This window comes from Mesocricetus auratus, unplaced genomic scaffold (assembly GCF_017639785.1).
Source record: "Mesocricetus auratus isolate SY011 unplaced genomic scaffold, BCM_Maur_2.0 Super-Scaffold_100010, whole genome shotgun sequence".
NCBI classification, from domain to species: domain Eukaryota; kingdom Metazoa; phylum Chordata; class Mammalia; order Rodentia; family Cricetidae; genus Mesocricetus; species Mesocricetus auratus.
Window position 1 is genome coordinate 53,058,720 of NW_024429194.1, and position 25,738 is coordinate 53,084,457.

General features: G+C 40.7%; 2 protein-coding genes across 3 annotated transcripts in view; one reads left to right on the forward strand and one right to left on the reverse strand.

Moving 5' to 3' along the window:
* The window catches only part of Gtf3c3 (general transcription factor IIIC subunit 3), a 37,167-nt gene extending 27,952 nt beyond the window's left edge, over positions 1–9,215 (forward strand). The window contains exons 14-18 of the mRNA XM_040753629.1: positions 1,814–2,051; positions 3,055–3,245; positions 3,895–4,019; positions 6,671–6,823; positions 7,908–9,215. Coding sequence (XP_040609563.1) covers positions 1,814–2,051; positions 3,055–3,245; positions 3,895–4,019; positions 6,671–6,823; positions 7,908–8,030 — 830 coding nt within the window. The 3' untranslated portion in view covers positions 8,031–9,215. The remainder of the gene's footprint in view (positions 1–1,813; positions 2,052–3,054; positions 3,246–3,894; positions 4,020–6,670; positions 6,824–7,907) is intronic.
* The window catches only part of Ccdc150 (coiled-coil domain containing 150), a 124,569-nt gene that overhangs the window by 4,864 nt on the left and 93,967 nt on the right, over positions 1–25,738 (reverse strand). The window contains exons 26-28 of one of the 2 annotated variants that reach the window (XR_005879937.1): positions 13,282–13,436; positions 12,407–12,516; positions 10,541–10,655 (exon numbers count right to left, since the gene is read on the reverse strand). The gene's annotated coding sequence lies outside the window, so the exon portion shown is untranslated. Of the gene's footprint in view, positions 1–10,540; positions 12,517–13,281; positions 13,437–25,738 lie in introns of both variants that reach the window. The other variant, XR_005879936.1, reaches the window with a different exon arrangement.

The window sequence follows — 25,738 nt, forward strand, 5'->3', positions numbered from 1 at the left end:
AACCAATTCAATTAAAAGGCAAATATCTACTGGGTCTTTCTCTGAAAAACATAAAGTAAAACAATTTGGACCGTTGAAGAAGAAAATTTGTGAAGATTAGATGACAGTACAGATTTTATGCCCACTTACTTCAGCTACATAGGTCTTGAGTTAAAATCTATTTTGACAAAGGTAGCAGTCATAGAAGCTCTCTGAAAGTGAATCACAATGACCCAGTCTAAGTCACAGGACTTTAAAAGGCATCAGGACGTTTGAGTGAGGTGCTGGCTCCAAGAAAGACCTTTAGAGATAAGACGAGACTGGAGATGTGAGGCTGGCAACATTCCTTCACTGTAAGTTAACAGTCTGGAAAGGCACTGGAGTGCGAGAGAGACTGAACGAGGAGCAGTCAGCTGCCTATGATCTAGGCTATAGATGCTTCTGAGCCCTGCTGTCTCTTCCTGCAGCTTCTACTCTGTGGCATGTAGTTTGGATATGTTTCCCTAAATTACTTTTGTCCATATAAAACCCACCTTTTTCCTTCCTCATTTCAGGTCTTTTTGTTTTTCTAAGGTAATTAATTTCATCTTAGTGAGATGGCATCAGATTGGATGAATGAGCTTCTTTATGTTATATGCAGATTTGTAGACCTGGGGTCAACCCCAGGGCTTGCACACAGTAGGCAGGTGTTTCACCTAAAGGTACCTCTCTATCCTACATGCAACTCTGTACTCTGTATTTTCAAATAGAATGTTCTTGTGTCTCTCTTCATAGTTGTATTATAGTTGTATTTGGAGAATGCACAGTAGTCCAGTGAATAGCAATTATAGAACTAGGCCATTTCGGAATGTTTTGGTGTATAAATAGTAATGTAGAGTAAGCATCTTCAGATATAGGCCTATCCATGTTTTGACTGTTTAAGGAAGGTTACCAGAAGAATAACTAGTGGCTTAGATGTACAGATCTGTTTGCCTTCTTTTCCCTCTCTCCTTTTCTTCCCTTCTCCCTCCCTCCATTTTTCTATTTCAGGGTTAGGGATTGAACTGAGGGACCTACACATGCTGGGCAAGTAGTCTGCTAAGCTACAATCACCAGCCCAAGTCTTTGTCCCCTCCTCCCCTCCCCTCCCTTTTTTCTCTTCCTGTTCATCTTCCCTCCTTCCTGCTTGCTCTCTCTCTCCCTCCTCCTCTAAATTGCTTTGGCTTGTCTTGAACTTACTATGTAGCCCAGACTGGCCTTAAACTCTTAGCACCTCCCACCTCATTCTCCTGAGAACTGAGATTGACAGGTGTGCACGCCATATCTGGCTTGCTATTTTTTAATGTGATTTTGTAAAGGAGACTTCTTATGGACAAATGAAAAGGATGTTAAAGTGAAATTTTCAGGCAGAGAAAATTGAGATTAGAAAAAAGACCAAGAAAACCCAAATCTGTAAAGTGTGACAGTCATTTTCCAAACATCAGGATGATGTGTTTATGCAGAAATCTATGTGATCATCCATGGAAAAGACATTTGTTGCCCCCTAGAGCAGTGTGTATATGAGCTAAGGCCAACAAAGAAGGGCACATGGTATCACTGACTGTGCAGTGGTGAGTCAAGAGTGAGAGTTAACTCGAATGCTGGGCTGGTGAACATTCAGAGTGGAAGGACATAGGACTGAAGGAGTCTACACAAGTAGCTACTCTGTTCTTACCTTTGTCAGGTTATCAATAAGTTAGAACTTAGGACCAAGGCTATGAAGGCTATCTGTACACTCACGTGCATTTTTCTTTTCCAGTAATACTGTTTCTGGAACTAACAGTGCCCTGATTGGTTTTCATTTGTCTCATTTTAGCAATATTTGCTGTACTCACAAGTGTCCTGCCAAAAGATGACTGGTGGAACCTTCTCTTGAAGGCCATATACACTTTGAGTGACTTATCACGCTTCCAAGAAGCTGAATTGCTTGTCGATTCTTCACTGGAATATTATTCATTTTATGACGACAGACAAAAACGCAAAGAACTAGAATACTTTGGTCTATCTGCTGCAATTCTGGACAAAAATTTCAGAAAGGCATATGACTATATCAGGTAACTTTCTAGTCATAAATCATATTTCACAAATATTCATGTATATGTGTGTGCCTGAGTGTATGTATATGTAACACTGTGTAGGAGCCCTTTGAGGTCAGAAGAGGGCATCAGATCCCCTGGAACTAGAAACTGGACTCACACATGGCTGTGAGCCACTATGTGGGTGCTGGGAACTTGATCCTCTGTAAAAGCAGATGGTGCTCTTAACCACTGACCCATCTCCGGACCCTCTGATCATATTTTAATTGTATTCTCTGATAGCACATGTGCACTTATGTGACTTAAGTTCTTACATCAAGAATTAATGAGCTGTTTTGTTCTTAATGCTCCTACAGCTTACTGGCTCAGTTCAATAGTGATTCTTAAGTGTTCTTTCATGGGATGAACTCTAGAGCTGGACTTCTCAGGTTCAGGCCCCCTGACACTACCTGGTAATGTGACGTATGGCTAGTCACTTAACCTCTCCTTCCTCATACTCTGTAAGGGCATCATACTTCTATCACTAGGGTTAAATGACTTATCATACCTAAAGCTTTTAAGTAGTGCCTGGCATACTATTAGTTAACCATTGCTTATGTTCTGTAGCTACAGTAAGCTGGAAAGCAGGTAAAACAAACCCTTAGATGGTTTAGATTAAGAGATGTTTGTTTTTTCAAAATCAAAAACAAGATAAAGAAATACAAATGTAAGCAGCATTTTCCAGGGAAAAGTCTTTCATTGTAGAAGAGGTTTTGCTTTTCTTTGTTGGGGATAGCACTAAAGAGTTTCATTTTTGCCACGTGGTAGTGGTGCATGCCTTTTATCCCAGCACTTTGGAGACAAAGACAGGTGGATGGATCTCTGTGAGTTTGAGGCCATCTGGGTCTACAGAGCAAGTTCCAGGACAACTAGGCCTGTTACACATAGAAGCCCAGTCTCACAAAAATTAAAAAACAATTTCATTCTTAAACTTCCTGATTTTACATTATTTCCCTCTCCCATGGTTTCTGCTGGTAAACAGGGTGATGGTAATGGAAAATGTCAATAAGCCCCAGCTGTGGAATATTTTCAATCAAGTTACCATGCATTCCCAAGATGTGAGACATCATCGCTTCTGTCTCCGTCTGATGCTGAAAAACCCTGATAATCATGCCCTGTGCGTTCTAAATGGACACAATGCTTTTGTATCTGGGAGCTTCAAACATGCACTTGGTAAGTGTGCTGACACCTGATTGTCTGTGTAGTGGTCAAGGGCTGGGCTTCTGTTCTAGAACAGAACTGCCTGGGTTTCACATAGCCTATCTCTCATTGCAAAGCAGTCTCTTAAACAGATATAAGGACCTATCATAGAGGTTATTTTGAACAGTAAATGAGTTAATATAAAGAAGTATTTAAAACAAAGTCTGCTATGTGTAAGTGCTTCTAAGTACTGGTAATAATCATGAGAATGTTTTGTTATTTTAGAGGTCAAGTAGGTATTCCTGCTTAGGGTTAGAAGTCATCAGCTGGCAGTTGCATGCACACATACACACGCCCACATAGGCACCACACACACATTCTCTAGACATCTGTAGACAGATTTAAGGTCATAAAATAGATTATCATACTAAGTTATTTTAGAAGTATTATTCTATATAGAAATGTCTATCTCTGCTTAAGTTACTCTTTATCATCAAGGTATACTCATGAGGGTACTTCTAATAGTATTGCTGTACATTGCTATAAAGTTTAATGTGTGTGGATGACAGGGTCTTTATACATATTTTTACAATAATGGTGTTTGTTTTTTTAAAACATTTGAGTTGAGGAAAGAAAGAGCTCTATTCTAATCACATCATCATCTGGCCTTGCTCACTTTCAGGACAGTATGTACAAGCCTTCCGTGCCTATCCCAGCGAGCCTCTCTACAACCTCTGCATAGGCCTGACCTTTATTCACATGGCATCTCAGAAGTACGTGCTCAAGAGACATGCCCTGACTGTGCAGGTAAGCCATCAGAGTCTCCCGACTCTATGTTTATGGAAATGAATGAACATGTGTAACATCTTTTTAAAAACCTGATTTCAAAACAATGACTGCTTGATAAACATGTTGGCAATTCTCAACACTTACTCCTGTGTCCCAGACTGGTGGACTCAGCATAGTTATACTGGAGATAAAGGAAGCTTTCTAGCGGTATAGTGAGCATATACAAGCAGTCAACAGCAGGTATAGGTAGAATCTACAGGGTTTGAATTGCGTCCTTTTATACTCTCTGGGGGCTCCAACTATCTGAGGCGCTAAAGACTCTTTTAATCAGTTCTGTGTGCCTACTCACATGTCTCTACACATTGGTGTGCATGTGTAGAGGTCAGGGGTTGATTCAAATATCTTTCATTCTTTTAGCTTTCTCTTCCACATATTCCCTGAGCCTTGTTTTGTAGATGCTTCCACTGGGACTGGGTTCCACAACTCTGCATTTTGATAGGTTGTGGTTTTTCCTAGTAGTCTCTGTCTGTTGTAAAGAAAGGGTTCCTTGATGAGGGGTGAGTACTACACTTATATGTGTGTATAAGAACAAGTGTTTAATAGATTATTGTTAGGGATTATGTTGGTTTTAGTAAAGTAGTGGTTGCAGATTTTACAACCACTTTACAATGACTTTACAAGCACTGACTAGCTAGCTAGGTTTCCAGTACCAGGCCTGGTTTTCCTCTTGTTGAGTGGGTCTTAAATCTAGGTAGAGAGCTGTGGTTACTGCCGGAGTGTGCACCATTACAGCCATGCAGGTCCTTGATATGGCTCACAGGTGTCATAGCTGGACAGGACTGTTGGTTGCCTCCTTCCTTTGGAAGCTTGCATGGTGCCTTCTGGTACCATGGAAGCTAGTCCTCAGGGGGTGGGTATTCAGGTGAATTTCACCTCGGGTTTCTGGGGCCTGTTTCTGAAGTGCATGGTATCTTTGGCAATGAGGGATTGCTTACCTTCCACTTCTGGGGACAACCAAGGGAACAGCAATAGGCTGTATGTGTTGGGAGTTTCTTGGACAGCCTAAGCCAACTCTGGTATTGGAGTTTTTAGTCTTTGGCTCTTTGGGGGAACCACCAGATGAGAAAAGTTCATTAAAATTATGTTTATTTATACACAGAATTACATTCATTATAAGGTTTTTTTTAAAGGCAAATAGTTAACAGTATGTTTTCTTGTGGCTTTTCAGACATTCTTATGTTACTTTCCTCCATTTTCCTTCTGTACCTCATTACTCCCTTTCCCCTGTCAGCTCACTTATACTCTGCTATCCCTCTTCACCCCCCCCCCTTCTATATTTACCTCCTTTCCCATTTCCCTGACCAGGTTACTTGTACCCTGCTGTTTATTCCCTTCTCATTGCTCATGACCATCCCCTCATTTGAGCAATGGTCCCAATTTTATTTTCCTGAGTTCTGTAGTTACTACAGGCTGTGTACTCATTTCTGAGGATATGGAGCTAAGAGCCTCCAATATGAGAAAACATGTGAAGTTTGTCTTTAGGTCTGGGTTACCTCACTCTGTATGATCTTTTCTAGTTCCATACATCTACCTGTAAAGTTCATGATTTGATTTTTCTTTACACCTGAATCGTATTCAGTAGTGTATATGTATCGAATTTTGTTTATCCATTTGTTGCTTGAAGGACATGTGGTTATTTGTTTCCTAGCTCTTGTGATTAGAACAGCTGAGCCAATGTCTGTGGAGTAGGCAGTCCTTTAGGCATATGTCTAGGAGGGCTATGGCAGGGTCACATGGACGATTTAGTTTTGAGAATTCTCCACACTGATTTCCATAGTGACCGCACCAGTTTTCAATCCCACCTGTAGTGAGTGAGGGTTCTCTTCTTCCCTGCAGCCCCTCATTTTTTGTCAGTTGTCCATTGATCTTTGCCATTTTGACTGTGGTAAGATGGCATTTCTTGGCCATTGTTTTCTGCTTTTGAGAACTGTTTTGAACGGGTGTCTTTTGACTCGTTTGTTTTGACTTTTTTGTATATTATGGATGTTAAGATGTATAGCTGGCAAAGATTCTCTTCACTCTGTTGACCATTTCTTTAGCTGTGTAGAAGCTTGTCAGTTTTTATGAAGTCCTACTTGTCAGTTGTTGGCCTTTAATTCTTCTGCAAATAGAGTCCTGGTCAGGAAGTCCTTTCCTCCACCTATATCGTGGACTGCCTAGGTTCTCTGGCAGTTTCAGTGTTACAAGTTTAGGTCTTTAATCCATTTGGAATTAGTTTTTGTGCAAGAACATTAGTTCCATGAATATATCTAACTCTGCCAGAAAGAGGTATGAAAGAGCAAGAGAGAATTTTCTTTTTAGTTCTTATAACAATTCAAAATTATGCTTTTTAATATGAATATAAACTCAGCTGGATGTGTACTGAGAGGGCAGGAGGATGTCCAAGGCTAGACAGGGCTATATAGTGAGCTCTGTCTCAAAAAAAAAAAAAAAGATTGCAAACTCTTAAGAGGGCAGTCTTGTTGTTATGATGGGCAGTCTTGTTATGATTCCAGCATCTCCATCATATTGATGGTTTACTGTTGACATAGCCAGACCCTAACATGCATGGTCTTCTTTTTCAGTGTGCTGCACTTGACCATACTTGGCCATCCTTTTCTTTTCTGTAGGGCTTTTCTTTCCTTAATCGATACCTCAGCATACGTGGACCTTGCCAGGAATCTTTCTACAATTTGGGCCGTGGCCTTCATCAACTGGGACTGACTCACCTTGCAATCCACTACTACCAGAAGGCTCTGGCACTGCCTCCACTTGTGGTCGAGGTAACTTACACATCACCTCCTTTTATCTATAGAGAAGTACACTCTGCTGTGTACTATGGTCTAGACAATGAGGTAAATCATAGTGTGTATGGTAAAATTGATGTTTGGGGCCAGGTGTAGTGATACATGTCAGCAATCTCATAGCAGACCAAGAAAGATCTCAGGCTACATAAAGATTTTTTTTTTCTGTAATACAGTTATATGTAGGTTCAACAGCAGGAAAATCTTTGACATCCTGGCCTTATGATTTGATCCACAACCACTTAAACTGTGCACATGTGGTTATGACCTTTAACCCTCTTTCAGTCATGCAAAGGTAGCGCCTGTGCTTTCCAGATAGGAGCTGGCAGTGTGTTTCATCAAAACCAACCAAACAAAACCCTTCTATGTATGTAAGGGTTTGTTCACGTGATTGCATATCCCACGGCACGTGTGTAGAGTTCTGAAAACAACCTTCCTTGTTTGAGACAGGGCTTCTTGACCACTGCTGCATACACCAGGCTAGCTGGCCCGTGGGCTTCTGGGGCTCCTCTCGCCACATCCCATCTTACTGTAGGATCTCTGGCATTAGATATGCTGCTGCCTGTAGCTTTTGTATGAGTCCTGGAGAACTTAGAGAGCATTGTACATTCAACCATTTCTCCAGCCTCCTCATATAGACAGAGGCCAGTATTAATATAATTTTTAAAGCTTAATTGACACTTTAATTCCTGAAACAAACTATGAGTAGCACCATATATTTTGGCCTCCATCAGTGAAAGTGAACTTTCAAAACAACAAGGAAACTGCCCAAGTTTTCATAATCCTCCCAAAACTGTTGACAAGTACTCAGTGGAGGCCACCAACTGCTTTCCAGTGCCATTCAGTGAATCAGAATTGAAGCCTATTCTCCTATGACTGGGGAGACTTTTCTATAACCTGTTGGTTAGACATTGGATGATTACCTGAATCAGTGTGTCTGTAGGTCCAAGGTATTTTCTTTTTAGTATTATATGAATTTAAATGGTTTTAGAAAATTACAGAAGTTTGTCATAATATTGAAGTGGCCAGTTGGAAATAAAATACTCATTTGTTTTTCCTCTAGGGGATAGAAGTTGACCAGTTAGACCTTCGAAGAGATATTGCCTACAACATGTCTCTCATTTATCAGAGCAGCGGAAACACTGCAATGGCTCAAAAGCTTTTGTATACGTATTGTGTTATATAAGCAGCGTAACTGAGAAAACGGCTGCATGGACCAGTATCTTCTTTCGACTGAGACTACTATTCTTGATGATAAAAATGGTGCTGTCTTCACTGCTAGCTATGCTACAACTGTACCTTTGAAGCTGGGGGTGTGGCTTGGCTGTAAGGTGCCTGCCTGCTTTGTATGCACAAGGCCCAGATTCAAGCCACAGGCCTTTGGAAAACTGAAGCACCGCTTTTATCTCTGGAATATAAGCAAAGTTATCATTCCTGTGAGAATGTACATACTATTTTGTCATTTCCCTTTAGCATTCTGCAATAAAATTCTTCCCAACGCTGAAGTGGACACTTTTAGCATCTGAGTCAGTTGGAATTGAACTTATTTTTCCAATTTGTCCTTGAGGCATTTCAGAATACACTACTGAGATAGTCACCATGGGGCACAATTATTTATATATTTATTTTCTTGTGCTATATATTGAACCCAGAACCTTGTACCATGCTTAGCAAGCAGTGTTCTACTCCTGAGCTACACCCTCAGTCTGCACAGTTCTTAAAGTGTGGACATATATTTCCTTGAAGGCAATATATGCTACATTCTTATATAGTATCTTCACCATCCAAGTACAGCAAGGCTGCTTGTTAAAGGAAAACAAACGGGGACTCTTACGGTAATGTAATTACTTATAGTAAATACCTAACAAAACTATTTAAGGTGGTTTTATGGTAGGAAGACAATTGATTTATTTCACTTTCATCTGTATGTTAGTTTCAGAGTGTAAGCCTTGCAACTGGGCTTAATTCAAAGCGCAGTGCTACAAGGCAGAACAGTCAATATATCTGCTTCCCAGAATAGAAAAGGGATGGTCGTGTTCACATGTAATATGTTGTACTCTCAAGATTGGGGAGCATGGGTATATGGAATTGGGTTGATAAAGATTTTTTGCTTCATTACATGTTCTTGAATCTCAGATATAAAAACATTTGCTAGGTTTTTAGTGGAAAATAAGTGCTATAATGTGTGACTGATTCTAAGCCCAGTTCAGCTGTAAAAGGAAACAAGTGTTGAGACTGAAGGTCAAACAATGGAGACTTTTTAGTTTTTACCACTCTTTATAGTGCTTTCCACTTGAGAAGCAGAATTTGTATGTAATTAGAAATGCAGTTTGTATCCTGTATCTATCTATAAATAAATCCTTTTTAATTATTTTCTGTTCATTGGTGTCTTACCTGCATGTATGTCTGTGTGGGTGTCAGAAGCCCTGGAACTGGAGTAGGTGTCAGCTGCCATGTGGCTGCTGGGAATTCACCCTGGGGAAGAGCAGTCAGTGCTCTTAACCAATAAGCCAGCTCTCCAGACCTATAAATCCTATTTTTATAATAGAGATTTTACCTTTTTAAAAATTTTATTTCATGTCATTGAGCAGTGATGATGAAGCTAAGTAAGTGTGATTTAGGTCTCGGAATCCTGTCTGCACAGTCTATATGTAGTTTCTCTGAACAGTAAACTGGAGGAAAGACAGATTGTATCTCTGTCAGTAGTTACTTTAGTCAGCATCTAACAAAATTGTATATATTATTGGGGAAGCAAGGTAGGGTTGTGTCTCATTGGATGGAGCACCTGCGTAGAGTGCATGGAGTTCAAAACCTCCAAATTCCATCCCTTGGAGATAGAGGAGCAGCTCAGGGTCATCCTTTGCTATGACATAGTAAGTTCAAAGCCAGCTTGGGTTACATGAGACTCTGTCTCCAAAGAAAGAAATAAAGCGTTATTAGTAAGAACACAGATAACTGATGTAGCCTTTTACCTTTCACTTTGTTTCTTTAGCTACATAGACCAAAGGGCCTGGTTTCTCAAATGTGCTAAACAATATTGGTGGAAACAAGTCAACAATTTTCTAAGAAAAGAAAATATAAACTGTGTGTTTATTTAACATTTTTAAAAAGATTTATTTATTTATTATGTATACAGTGTTCTGCCTGCATGTATACCTGCAGCCTATAATCACAGCTAGGACCAGGGAAATGGCTCATTGAAAATGTTTGCCAAAAGCACTTAACCACTCAAGCCTGATGGTGGTGTCCATCGTATGGTGACGAGGAAGTCAGGGATGAGCAAAGGGAGCTTGTGGGCCAGAGAACAACCAGAGAGACCCTGCCCCAACAATATGGAAGGTGAGGACTAATTCCCAAACATTGTCCTCTGACCTACATGTGTGCCATGGAAAATGTATGCCTGCAAACACAGACACACACACACACACACACACACACACACAGAGCCAGTTTTTGAATGCTACTATCTTATGTCTGTTCCCACTCCAAAGAGGTTAAATGACCAAGATTCTTTAGCTCTGCCCAGAGAGATTATTTCAGAGGAGTATCTGCTCCCATTTAGAGCAGAAAAAATTTCCAGTTTACCCTCTTTTTTCCATTCTTTTCCTTCCTCTCTTCACTTCCCATTCCAGCTCTGTCATTCTTGCAATATATTCCCTTCTGCTGAGACCCTGCTGCATGGGGTATTGCTCCTACCTGGGCCAAACAAGAATTTCCTTTTTACTTCTTCCTGGGGAATGTGGGAGTTGAACTCTAGTCTCCTATAAGCTGAAACTGCAGTGCCATGTGACCAGGCAGGAGTTAACCCATCCTGTTGAGAAATGAGAGAGAGGCTTACAAATCAAGAGACGGTAAGAAATAACCCTGAGTTACTGTAGATGGTAGTTTTTTGTTTTTGTTTGTTTGTTTGTTTGTTTTTTTGGTTCTTTCTTATGTTAGCCATAGTTTGCCTGAATTCATTCTGATGATGTTAGTTCTATGGCTGTCTTAGTTAGGGTTTTTATTGCTGTGAAGAGACACCATGATCACGGCAACTCTTATAAGGAAAACTTTTAATTGGGGTGGCTCACTTACAGTTTCAGAGGTTCAGTCCGTTACCATCGTGGTGGGAGTATGATGATGTCATGTAGGCAGATGTGGTGCTGGCTACATCTTGATACGCAGGCACAGGAAGTCAACTGAGACATTGGTATCCAGAGCACAGAAAACCTCAAAACCCAACCCCACAGTGACAACACTTCCTCCAAGATCATACCCAGTCCAACAAAGCTACACTTACCATATAGGTAGTGCTACTACCTATAAAACTATGGAGGCCAATTACATTCAAACCACCACAGTGACTTCCACAGTAAGCTTGAATTTTTCTGTAAATTGTACCAAAAATCTAACTGAATTCCACTTTTTCATTTAACACTGTTGTTTTATTTTCACAAGAGAAGTGTATAGCAGCCAGAGTCGTGAGAACGTACCACTTGATGATGTTAGCAGTGTGGCTTATTCAGCTCTGCTGCAAAGAAACTTGAGATGATGAGGCCACCACTTTCATTAACATCCACATTTAGAGATGTCAGATCTGCACACAGGAAAACTCATAGACTAGGAACAGCTGAGCTAGAGCACTTGCCTACACTGTGTGAGGCCCTACGTTCAAGTACTAGAACTATACACAATAGTTAACAATACTAATGAGTCAAGAGTGAGCAGGTTTGAAAGTAAACTAAAAACATGACTTAGAAATTTGCACTTGGGCCTAAAAATCAACTGTAAAAACATAAATTATAGCTAGCATATCAGTCATTTATTGGAAATTGCAGCTTTGGGAGTTTTTATGTCAGCCATTTCAATATATCTTGATTTTTCTTTAAATCAAATCTAATATTAGGCAGCTTTTACGAAGACAGGAAAATAAGTCTCTTCATTTTAACCTGGTCCTTGATGGTAACTCTAGAGAAAAGCTACCAGTTAGGGAGAAGAGTTCTTAAAATAACAGAGCATTCTAGAAGGAAATCAAGATGCTCAGTCTAGAAAATAGACGCCTTAAGGAAGAATGTTAGTTCTCAAACAGCCAAGGGAAAGTGTGTGGGAGAGCGGACACTCTTCTGGTTGAGTGGTCAGAATAAATGGTATTACCCAGAATAAATGGTGTGGTGTGTCTGTGTGTGTGTGTGTGTGTGTGTGTGTGATGTGTGTGTATACACCTGGATGCATATGGAGGCCAGAATTTGATGTCTTTCTCTATTGCTTTCCACTTTTAAAAATGAAATTAGTTATTTGTTTCATCCTCCCATTCCTTGCAACTCTGCCCCGTCCTACCAGTTCCTTTCCTAGTAGTTTGGTCTTATTTTGTTACCCATTTAGTTTAACCAGAGATATTTGTGCAACCATTGGCTCGGGACTATCCATTGGAGCTTGGTGCAGTACCAGTGGTTACATAACAGGAAAGTTTTTAGTTGACAACAATCATGCCTCAGATAACCCAATTGGTTAAGATACTGCAACTGTGATTATAGCTCATTATTGCCAATAACTGAAGGCAATAACCCCTTACCTCCAACTTACCAATAGCAAATAGTTCCAGGGTGAGGCATAGGGCTTCTTGAGTTCTTCCTCCAACTGTGTTTGCCCATTCTGTGCAGACTCAGTGTTTGGTGTCCACAGCTGCTGAGTCTCTGAATGGAATAGCTGTGTTGTGCCCTGAGGTGGCATTTCTTAGCCTTTCTCCCTGTCTTCTGTTTTTTACAACATCCTATGTTGGGGTGGGGGTGTCAACACCATCCTATTTTTGGGGGGGAGGGAGGTCGATCACTGAACCTCTAGCTCATTGGTTCAGCTAGAATGGCTGTCCCTTGAGCCTCTGGAACCCACCTGCCTCCTTCCTCTGCCATGTCATTGTTATAAATGCAGATTTTTTTTGTTTTGACATGGTGCTAGAGATCTAAACTCAGGTCCTCATGCTTGCACAGCAAGCACTTTACCCCACCCCCACCCCAGCCATCACTCAGTCTCCACCCATTTCTAATCTAGTTCTTAAAGCCTACACCCCCCTAACTGACTCATTTTTATTGTCCCTACCACCCTAGCAATTTGCTTTGTACTAATGTATTTAGGTGGTAACTAGATCACACTCTTCCCTTTTCTGGACATGGTCCTCAATAGACACTAATGTTCATAGCCACTGCTATATCTGAACCTAACTCAAGCTGAGCCAATCACATTCCCATATTTTGAAGGGTGGCCTAGAGAGATGATAAAATTTTCTGCCTTTGGAACTAAGGAATGCTAACCACAGTACTTTAACACACCCTTTCACAGGTGGACCCTTTGAGGGTGCAAACCGGGTCCTCACATGCCAGGAAAATGTTCTAGTACTGAGACTAGATTCTTGTGGATACTCCTCACAGGAATAAATTTGATCCGTGTTCCAATACACTCACCTGTGTTCCACAGAAGTACAACAGGTGAGTAGCACTGGTGAAAAGAGGCGACAGCTTGGGACAGAACAATTCCAGCTCCATGGCGAAGCTTGCTGGAGGAATCCAAAGATGGCTGGCATGGTGAGGTCTGTGTCCTGGTCTTGCTTGGTAATTGCCTGGGGTTCCAATTAAGACAATGCAAAGTAATAGGTTTGGATGAGAAAATAGTGTACCACAGTGTACCATAAGACAGGGCACTACAGGAGTGAGTTCAGAGAACGCATTTAACTGCCAGAATTCATTCAGTGAGGAAACAGGGGAAGTAATTCAAAAAGACAACATAGAAAAAGGATGAAACAATTTCAGAAACACCACCTACCACTCTGACATGTCATTTCTTTGTGACAGTTATTAATTCTTACATTTAACAATTTCATTGTTTTTTACATCGACTTTTAATATTTGAAACAAATTAAACTTTGAAGAAAAGAAAAAAGTTCAGAGTCTCAGCCCCACATCTTCAGCATCCTCCGCATGTCTCAGCACCATGGGACAGCCTGGAGCCCTTCTGCATGGTTCTTGCCTTCTACCTTACAGTGTCTATAAAAACCTCCACCAAAACCCAAACCCGCAATCTGACATGTGGTTTGAAACCACATGTGGTGGTTTGAAAGAAAATGGCCCCCAAAGGGAGTGGCCCTATTAGAAGGTGTGGCCTTGTTGGAGGAAGTATGTCATTGTGGGGGTGGGCTTTGAGGTCTCTCTTTCACAAGCTTTCCTTGGTTGACATTTAGTTGACTTCCTCCTGTTGCCTGCAAGATGTAGCACTCTTAGCACCAGCACCACATCTGCTTGCCCACTGCCATGCTTCCCTTCATGATCATAATGGACTGAACCTCTGAAACTGTAAGTGAGCCACCCTCAAATGTTTTCTTTATAAGAGCTGCCATGCTCATGCTGTCTCTTCACAGCAATAATAAGCCAAATTCAAGAACACATCAAAGAGGTCATGCACCATAATTAAGTAGACTTCATCCTAGAGATTCAGGAATGATTCAACATATGAAATTCTGTCAATGTACCCACCATCTTAATAAACGGAAAGAAAAAAAAAACCCTACATCATCTCTTTAGATGCTGAAAGCCTTTGCCAAAATCCAACTCCTCTTCATGATAAACATCTTGGAGAGAAGAAGGATACAGGGACATATCTGAACATAATAAAGGCAACTTACACCAAACTGATAGTCAACATCAAATTAAATGGAAAGAAAGTCAGAGCAATTCAACTAAAATCAGGAACAGGACAAGGCTGTCCACTCTATCCATATCTATTCAATATAGTCCTTGAAGTTCTAGCTGGAGCAACAAGACACCTGAAGGAGACAAAGGCAATACAAGTTGGAAAGGAAGAAGTCAAAGTGTCACTATTTGTAGATGATATGATAGTATACATAAGAGACCCCAATAATTCTACCAGTGACTGCTAGAGCTGATAAATACCTTTAGTGAAGTAGCTAGATACAACATTAACTCAAAAAAGCCAGTAGCCCTACTATACACAAATGCCATGCAGGTTGAGAAAGAAATCAGGAAAACAACACCCTTCACAATAGCCACAAACAATATAAAATATCTTGGTGTAACTCTAACCAAGCAAGTGAAGGACCTGTATGACAAAAACCTCAAGTCTTTTAAGAAAGAAATTGAAGATAATCATAAGATGGAAAGTTCTCCCATGTTTATAGGTTGGTGGGATTAATAGTAAAAATGGCCATCCTACCCAAAAGTAATCCATAGATTCAATGGAATCCCCATTAAAATCCCAACACAATTCTTTACAGACCTTGAAAGAACAATACTCAACTTCATATGGAAAAAATAAAATAAAATAATCCTGTATAATAAAAGAACTTCTGGAGGTATCACCATCCTTTATTTCAAACACTACTATTGAGCTATAGTAATAAAATCTGCAAGGCATTGGCATAAAAACATACATGGTCAATGGAACTGAATCAAAGACACAGATGTAAAACCACACATATAAGGATGCCTGATTTTTGACAAAGAAACCAAAATTATACAATGGAAAAAAAGCATCTTCAACCAATGGTGCTGGTCTAACTGGATATAGCATATAGAAGAATGCAGTATATCCATATCTATCACCCTGCACAAAACTCAAGTCCAAGTGGATCAAAGACCTCAACATAAATCACGACGCTCTGAACCTGATGGAAGAGAAAGTGGGAGATAATATACAATGCGCTGGCACAGGAGACAACCTCCTGAACAGAATGTCAATAGTACAGGTGCTAAGACTGACAATTAATAAATGGGACCTCATGAAGTTAAAATTTCTGTAAGGCAAAGGATGCTGTCAATAGGACAAAATGATAGTCTATAGAATGGGAAAAGATAAAGGACTCAAACTAGAGATCAACAAAGAAAATAATTCATTGAAAAATGGGCTATATATCTAAACATAGAACTCTCAACAGAGGAATCTCAAATGGCTGAGAAACACTTAAATGTTCAACATCCTTAGTCATCAGGGAAATGTAAATCAAAACAACTCTAAGATTCTGTCCTACACTGACAGAATGGCTAAGATCAAAAACAAGTGAAAGCTCATGCTGGAGAGGATGTGGAATGAGGGGAACACTCCTCCATTGCTGGTGGGAGTACAAACTTGAACAGACACTATGGAAGTCAATATGGAAGTTCCTCAGAAAATTGGGAATTGATCTACCTCTAAACCTAGATATACCATTCCTGGGCATATACCTAAGGGATGCTCCATCATACCAAAAGAATACTTTCTCAACTATGTTTATAGCAGCTTTATTTATAATAGCCAGAAATTGGTAACAATTTAGATGTCCCTCAACTAAATAATAGATTAAGAAAATGTGATACATTTACACAAAAAGGACATCATGAAATTTGGAAGCTAATGGAACTAGATTGAGTGTGGTAACCCAGACCCAGAAAGACAAACATGGTATGCAGTCACTTATAAGTGGATATTAGCTCTAAAGTAAAGGATAACCATGCTACAATTCATAGATCCAGAGAGACTAGGTAACAAGGAGGGCTCAAGGTGAGGGTGCATGGATCTCCCTGGGAAGGGGAAATAACAGATTTCCTGGATGGACTTGGGTCAAGTGGGAATGGGAACGAGAGAGATCAGGCAGAAAGAGAGAGTACTGAGAGAAACTACTGGAACTGGGGGGCATTGGGAGAAGAGTGAAGTAGTGGAAACTCACAGAATCTACAAGAGTGACCCTATAGTAGAAACTCCTAGTAATGGGGGAAACAGAGCCAGAACTGGTCATTCTTTAATCAGGCAAGTCTCCTAGCAGTGGGATTGAGACATCAACCTAGTCACAAAATCTTTGCCCTATAATTTGTTCTGCCTGTAAGATGTATAGTAATTTTAGTGCATAATTTGTGGGAATGACCAAGCAATGACTGAGGCCCATGCCAGGAGAAGGAGCCCACACTTAACACTGCCTAGATAGCCAGGAACCAGAGGCAGGACAGCTCAGAGCTCCAGGATAAAACTAAACATGACTGGCAATGAAAAAAAGTCAATGAAATTATTCTTAATTATTCTGCTATACTCATAGATAGGTACCTAGCCCAATTGTCATTAGAAGGGTGTCATCCAGCAACTGTTTAGAGAAGATGCAGAAACCCACAGTCAAACATTAGGCAGGGCCAGGGGAACCCTGCATAAGATGGAGAGGAAGGATTGTAGGAGCCAAAGGGTTAGAGGACACTGAGAACACGGCCCACAGAATCAACTAAAGCAAGACTTACAGGGGTTCACAGAGACTGATGTGACAAACACGGGCCTGTATGGGTCTAAGCCTGGTCCTCTGCATATGGTTGTGCAGCTTGGTGTTCTTGTGGGACTCCCGATAGTGGGAGGGGATGTCTCTGAGTCTTCTGCCTGCTCCTGAGACCCTTTTCCTACCAATGTGTTGCCTTGTCCAGCCTTAATATGAGGGGTTATCACTAGTCTTACATGTTCAATGGATATCAATGGGAAGCTTGCTTTCTCTCTCCTCCCCCATTGCTCTTTAAGGGAAACCCAAAAAGGAGCAGATCTGGGGGACAATGGAGAAGGGGAGGGGCTGGGAAGAGTTGAGTTAGAGGAAACTTGGTAGGGATGTAATCTATGAGATAAGAATAAAAGAAAAAAACCATATGGGGCAGGAGAGGTGGCTTAGTGGTTAAGAGCACTGGCTGCTCTTCCAGAACACCTGAGTTTGGATCATAGAACCCACATGGTACCTCACAACCATCTGTAACTCCAGTTCCATGGGATCTGGCATCTTCTTCTGACCTTCACAAGCACTGCATGTACATGGTGCTGATATACAATCAGGCAAAACACCCATCCACATAATTTAAAAAAATTGTTTAGAAAAAGAGAGATCTGGGTGGGGAAAATTGATTATTTAAGCATAATTTCAGAGGGTTAAAACATTTTCTGATGACATACTTTACAGAGTAAGTGTACACTGTTTGCACTTAGTGAATTCTCTTCATTTTAAGTGCCGGTTTACTGAACAAAGGTAGACAAGGAAGTGACTGACCACTAGAGGGAGCATGGGATCCATGGACCTTTCCAAGTGCACCCAGACTACCTGTCAGGAGTACAGGTGGGGCTGCATTTTTTAAAAAAAAAATTATTTTATTTTTTGAGACCAAAATAATATAATTACATCATTTACACCCTTACCTTCATCAAAACCCTACCATATACCCTCCTTGCTGTCTTAAATTCATCTTTTTTTTCAATAATTGTTACATATACGAGGTGTGTGTGTGTGTGTGTGTGTGTTTGTGATGTTAACACCATCCCAAACAAGAAATGGGACATCATTAGTGTCCCTGTGTGTTGCAGATGTTCACACCCATGTGGTCTGAACTATGCCAGTTTGATTAAACTGCAATTGTGTCTCCCAGAATCCCTTTCCTTGAGTGTCCCATGCTAGAGATGACCTGGAGAACCTGCATGGGATTTAGAGGGTAGCTGTGAAGTAGTAATTACTGTGTGATGATTATGGAGTTGATGTGTTAACAAATACAGAGTCGCTGGTGCCTTTTTTCACTCCATTTTTTCTGTATGCTGATTTTCCTCAGGTACCCAAAAGTAGACCATACTCAAACTGACCACCACACAGGGCAGCTCTCCATAGAACTTTACTAGCGACCTTTGTTCTCCTGTGCAGGCAGCAGGGCTATGCTGACCTACCAGACTCCCCTAGAGACAGGGCAGCACTTCACACAAGTGGTCAGTGACTTTAGAGCGATCCTTCTACACTTCTGCATTTTGACTGCCTTACCTTCGCTCACCATTATGTAAACACAACATTTGTAATAGCTTTCCAGTACTTCTACTTTCTACCTCATGCAAAGCCCTGGGTTCAATTCCCAGTACTGGCTTCCACAAGGCTATTGAGTTTTATATTTACTCTGTTCACGTCTAACTTATCTTTCACTATTTCAGTTGTATGATCATTCCTTTAGAGTTTCCCAGGTATGTTATCCTATTGTATTCAAATGTTTTTACTTTCCCCATTCTTAACTGTTGTTTTTAATTGGCCTTGATAATTGCAGTGACTTGTTTTGAAAGGAGACTGTGGGTCCTCCCCTGGTTTCAGCAATAGGTGTTTATATATTGGACATTATTAGGTAGGCCTAGACACTTCTTGTGTATATACACTTGACCATGTTAAGCAGTACCTCTCAATTCCATTTTGTCTTTTTATTAACACTTTTTATTTAATGTGTGTGTATGTATGTCATGGAATACATGTGGAAGTCTGATGACAACTTTTGAGAGTTAGTTTTCAGGGATGGTTCTCTCTCTACCAAGTGGGATCCAGGGATCAAACTTTGGTCATCAGGATTGCCATGACTCTCTGTTACCCACCTATTTTCTTTAGTGAGTGTTGAACTTTTTGTCTTAAAAATTAATTTTTATTAAAGGCTTTTAGCATATGTAGGGATCATATAATTCTTTTTTTTCTTTTATGGTGCTGGAGATCAAACCTGAAGCCTCATTCATGGTAAACAAGCTACATTGTCTTTTTATTAAAATGTTACTGTTTTTATAGCATGTTTAATACTGACCTGGAGATTTATTTTTTATTAATTTTTTTCATTTATTTTACATACTAACCACAGTTTTCCCTCCCTCCTCTCTTCCTGTTCCCTCCTCCTACCTCCAGTCTATCCTATCCACTCCTCCTCAGAAAGGGGCAGCCCTCCCATGGGACCCAACAAAGCATATGTTGAGGCAGGACCAAGGCCCTCATACCCCCTCTATCACGGTTGGGTGAGGCATCCCTGCATGGGGAATAGGTTCTACCAAGCCTGCTCATGCATCAGGGCCAGGTCCTGATCCTGCTGTTAGGGGCTCTACAAACAGACCAAGCTACACAACTGTCACCCACATGCAAAGGGCCTAGATTGGTCCCATTCAGGCTCCTACCTTTTATTCCAGAGTGTTCCTCTTACTCCACATCCTCTCCAACATAGGTTGTTATTAGCATTTTTGATCTTAGCCATTCTGACAGCTGTAAGATGGTATCTCAGAGTTGTTATGATTTGCAGTTTCCCTGATAGCTAAGGATGTTGAACAGTTATTTAAGTGTATCTGTTAAGAATTCTTGGTTTAAATACATACCCCATTTTTAATTGGATTACTTGGTATTTTGATATCTAGTTTCTTGAGTTGTTTGTATTTTGGAGATTGGCCCTCTGTCAGATATGGGGTTGGTGAAAATGTTTTCCCATTGTGTAGGCTACTGTTTTGTCTTATTGACCATATTCTTTGCTTTACAGAAGCTTCTCAGTTTCATGAGGTCCCATTTATCAAGTGTTGATTTATTATTTGTTAGTGCCTGTGCTATAGGTGTTCTGTTCAGAAAGTTGTCTCCTGTGGCAGTGCACTCAAGGCTACTTCCCACTTGCCCTTCTACCAGGTTCAGTGTAACTGGATTTATGTTGAGGCCTTTGATCCACTTGGACTTGAATTTTGTGCAGGGTGATAGATATGAATTGATTTGCATTCTTTTACATGCAAACATCTAGTTATGCCAACACCATTTGTTGAAGATTCTTTCTTTTTATTGTATGATTTTGGCTTTTTTGTCAAAAATCAGGTGTTCACAGATGTGTGGATTAATATCAGGGTCTTGAATTTGATTCCCATTGATCCACCAAGCTGCTTTTAATGACAATACCAAGCTGTTTTCATTATTATAGTTCTATAATAGAGCTTGAAGTTAGGTATGGTGATGCCTCTGGAAGTTCCTTTATTGTACAGGATTGTTTTAGCTATCCTGGGCTTTTTGTTTTACCATATGAAGTTGAGTATTGTTCTTTCCAATTTTGGGAAGAATTGTGCTGGGATTTTGATGGGGATCGCATTGAATCTGTAGATTGCTTTTGGTAAGATTGCCATTTACTATGTTAATCCCATGGATCCATGAGCATGGGAGATTTTTCCATTTTCTGATATCTTCTTCAATTTCTTTCTTCAAAGACTTAACATTCTTGTTATTCAGGTCTTTTACTTGGTTGGTTAGAGTTACCCCAAGATATTTTATTTTTGGCTATTGTAAAGGGTGCCGTTTCTCTGATTTCTTTTCTCATCTGGATATAGGAGTGCTACTAATTCTTTTTTTTATTTTAGTTTTTGAGTTAATGTTGTATCCAACCATGTTTACTGAAGGTGTTTATCAGCTGTAGGAGTTACCTGGTAGAAGGGGTCACTTATATATACTATCATATCATCTGTAAACATCAAAATTTGCACCCCCTTGATCTCCTTTTGTTGTCTTATTGCTCTAGCTAGGACTTCAAGTACCTTATTGAATAGATATGGAGAGAGTGGACAGCCTTGCCTTTTTCCTGATTTCAGTAGGATTACTTTGAGTTTCTCTCCATTTAGTTTGATGTTGGAATTTATTGGATTTAACATTTTTTTGACTGGTGAATCTCCTCTAATCATATCTTCAATACTTGAGATTCTCACTTAATCTCTTATACTCTGTTGGGGATGCTTGCATCTGTAGTTCCATTTCCAGAATTATCTTAGTTTGTGTTTTCTTTATTGTTTCCATTTCAACTTTCAAGTCTTGAATCATTTCCTTCACTTGTTTGATTGTTTTTTCTTGGCTTTCTTTAAGGAATTTATTGATGTCTTCCAATTTTTTGTTTTTCTTTTCCTCAATTTCTTTAAGGGGATTTTTCATTTCCTCTTTAAGTGCCGCTATCACCTTTGTAAATTTATTTTTAAGGTCATTTTCTTGTGTTTCATCCACATTGGAACATTCAGGTTTTGTTGTAGGATCACTGGTTTCTGGTGGGGCCATATTGCTCTTTTTTGGTTGTTGAATGCGTTTTTGTTTTTTGAGACAGGGTTTCTCTGTAGCTTTGGAGCTTGTCCTGGAATTCACTCTGTAGACCAGGCTGGCCTCAAACTCACAGAGCTCTGCCTGTCTCTACCTCCCAAGTGCTGGGGTTAAAAGCATGTGCCACCATTGCCTGACTGTTGAATGTATCTAACACTGGTATTTACTCATCTGTTTTTCCAACTGATGTGGTTTCCACCTGTGCCTATGTCATCTGCTGGAGTAACAGGGGAGGGCTGGTCACCGAGAGGATGTCCATGTATGTAGTGATGGGTGACGGAGTGGGTCCAGTGTGCGGCAGGTGTGGTAGAGCAGCCTGGAGGCAGGTCTCTCACCTGCTTGTAGGCTGGTAGGGACTGTCAGTTTTCTTTGTACGTTAATTCCCGCCTACCCTTGGAGAATGTTCCAAGAAATCCAGTGTAGTGGACTTTTTATATGAAGCTCTATTAGACTCTGGATAGCCTTGGAAAGTAAGTGAACTAGAAATTCAAGTAACTATGGCCAACAACCTCTGAGATAAGACTAGATGAGAGCCTCCTGTTAGGGAGTCTACAAGTAAGGAAACTCAAGAGATGCTGTACAGGGAATGCTGAGTGAACAGTGTTTGTTCTGCAAAGAAACTGGAGGAATCAATGCTTGCCTAAGCTCTGTGATTCTGAAACGCCAATGAATACAAGCAGATCCAATAGCTCCCTGTCCTCTAGATGCCCAAGTGCAACCTAGCAGCACATTTACTGCTGCTGGTGTTATCCACAATCAATTCTACTCCTGTGGAATAGAAGAGCCTGCAGAAGAACAGTTAAAGCTGTCTCAAAAGCAAAAGGGCAAACTTACCTTTAGTGAGATGGATTTTTGTCGTAATGTACAAATGGCTGTTTGATATACTATCTAGAAATTAATTTCAGAATGTATGGCCATTACAAAAATGTGAGGAGAAATAAACCTTATTTCCTTTGATTTATTATTAATAAAGCCATTAAAGATAAGAATTTACAAAAATCCAAATTCTGTTCAGAAACTTCCCAACACTAAAAAGAATACCTAGGACGGTCAGCATTAAAGGAAGGAAAGTCTGACTCACCGGTTGGGGTTCTGAAGCTTTAGGCTGCCGTGGCTGCTGAAGTAGTGTTTTTCCCTCAGGATACACTATGGCCATCCTGGCTCCATTTTGCAGCAGAGATGAAGAGATGACTGACTTTGATCTGACAGTCACAGAAACAAAATGAGCAGACGGGTCTGTTGTAACAGTAATGAGCTCCTAACATCCCCAGCAAGGAAAGAAAGGGGTTCACTAGAACCTCACCTGGGATTCCATTCACCACTCCCCTGCTTCCCAGCTGCAGATGGTCATAGAGTATACAGGAGGTGAAAGATTAACTGAGGCGCAGTCCATGATATAAACCATGAAGTCATAGTCCGACAGGGTGGTACTCTGACTCCATGATGTAGCATTCATGAAGTCATAGTCCATGATAGAATGGGACTCTTGATTCCATGATGTAAAACATGAAGTCATAGTCCATGACAGGGTGGGACTCTTTACTCCATGATGTAGCATTCATGAGGCTACAGTCCATGACAGGGTGGGACTCTGACTCCATGATGTAGCATTCATAAGGCTACAGTCCATGACAGGGTGGGACTCTTTACTCCATGATGTAGCATTCATGAGGCTACAGTCCATGACAGGGTGGGGCTCTGACTCCATGATGTAGCATTCATGAGGCTACAGTCCATGACAGGGTGGGACTCTTTACTCCATGATGTAGCATTCATGAGGCTACAGTCCATGACAGGGTGGGACTCTTTACTCCATGATGTAGCATTCATGAGGCTACAGTCCATGACAGGGTGGGACTCTTTACTCCATGATGTAGCATTCATGAGGCTACAGTCCATGACAGGGTGGGACTCTGACTCCATGATGTAGCATTCATGAGGCTACAGTCCATGACAGGGTGGGGCTCTGACTCCATGATGTAGCATTCATGAGGCTACAGTCCATGACAGGGTGGGACTCTTTACTCCATGATGTAGCATTCATGAGGCTACAGTCCATGACAGGGTGGGACTCTTTACTCCATGATGTAGCATTCATGAGGCTACAGTCCATGACAGGGTGGGGCTCTGACTCCATGATGTAGCATTCATGAGGCTACAGTCCATGACAGGGTGGGACTCTTTACTCCATGATGTAGCATTCATGAGGCTACAGTCCATGACAGGATGGGGCTCTTTACTCCATGATGTAGCATTCATGAGGCTACAGTCCATGACAGGGTGGGACTCTGACTCCATGATGTAGCATTCATGAGGCTACAGTCCATGACAGGGTGGGACTCTGACTCCATGATGTAGCATTCATGAGGCTACAGTCCATGACAGGGTGGGACTCTGACTCCATGATGTAGCATTCATGAGGCTACAGTCCATGACAGGGTGGGGCTCTGACTCCATGATGCAGCTGTTTTAGGTTTCTCATGCCCCAGTAACTAAGTCCAGTAAACTCACTGGATCATTAAGATAGATTTGAGGGGAATACTTACTTTTCTCTATTATCAGTACTGTCTCTGGGATGAATAGATGTTTGTGTATGATATCCAAAGGAAACAAAATACAACAGATAGTTAGCTTCATTGCTTATTGTGGAGTAGACGTGGTAAAGCAAAATTCCTTATATCATGGTGGCTAGGAGGTGAAGGAAACAGGAAATGCTAGGATATCAATATCTCCTCCAAGGGTATACCCAGTAATCTAACTTCTTTCCATGAGGTACATCTCTCACAGGGTCTTCCCCTTCTCAATTAAGCCAGGCTGTGAACCAAGCCTTTACTATATGGGCTTTGGGGGACATTCCAGATCCAAACTATAGTAACGTCTTTCCTGAGTCTAAGCATGTACCTAATACATTGGAATCACAACTGGGAAAATACCCATTCATTGTTTTTGTGTAAGAAGGAAAGTAGAAGTATACAGGAATAGAGAAAGATAAAAGCCCTGAGGCCAAAGATAGACAGGGTAACTTATTCATAACTACGTGTGATTTACTTGGGAGCTAGGTGCTGGGCCCCTCAAAAAGTCAAAAGAGTAAAACACAGCACTAAATTGTGGTCATGGTGTCTCTTCAGAGCAATAGAAATCCTAACTAAGACAAATACCTACATTAATCTCATGAAATAACCAAGAAATTACTAGAGAAATAGTCATGATCTCAGAATTCACCAAGAGTAAACAATTTCACAAGCAGATGAAATTTAGAAGCAACCTTCATATAGATTCCTCCTAGAGTTTTACACACATGAAAAGGTTAGGTCATGCTCTAAGGGTGTTAGCAATATAGGCAATGTAGAAGATCCATTGCCTGTCTATTGATCAAATGAATCAGGTCTTATTCCCCTTTCTTCAGAACAATTAGTACTCTCAAAAATTAATCAGAGTGTGCAGTCTGATCAGTCTTGCCTGCACCATTCTCAACTTTAAGCCTTGGCCACATCACACACCCTGTGTACCAGCTGAGTCTAATCAGACTGCCTGATCCTAGCTTACTGCACCACATCCAATTTTTAGGCCTATTCTGGGTCTGAGAGGCCAAGGCCAAGTCCAAGTCTAATTAGGAAAGTTCCCTAAGCTCTAGCTGGCCTGCACCCTTCCCAACTCCCAGACACAACTCTGGTCACACATACTATGAGCTGGCCCAATCTGATAAGAAAACTTTAAAATTCCATATTTTATTAAGTTAGCAAATCTAAACAAGTCAGGAATGCTGGTGTATATTTGAACCCAGCACTCAAGATGCAGAGTAAGAAAACCAATTAAAAAGAAGAAGAAGAAGAAAAAGGGATGGATTTCTAGATTCAACCAAACCACCGTCACCAAAGTTAAACTAGGAAGAGATCAACAAACCAAACATTCGTGATGAACAAAGAAACTGAAATGCCTATTATAGCCCTTCTGAACCTCCCATGACCCACAACCAAACCTGGGCTCCAGATGGATTGACAGCAGATTTCAACCAAACTTTCAAAGATCTACAACCA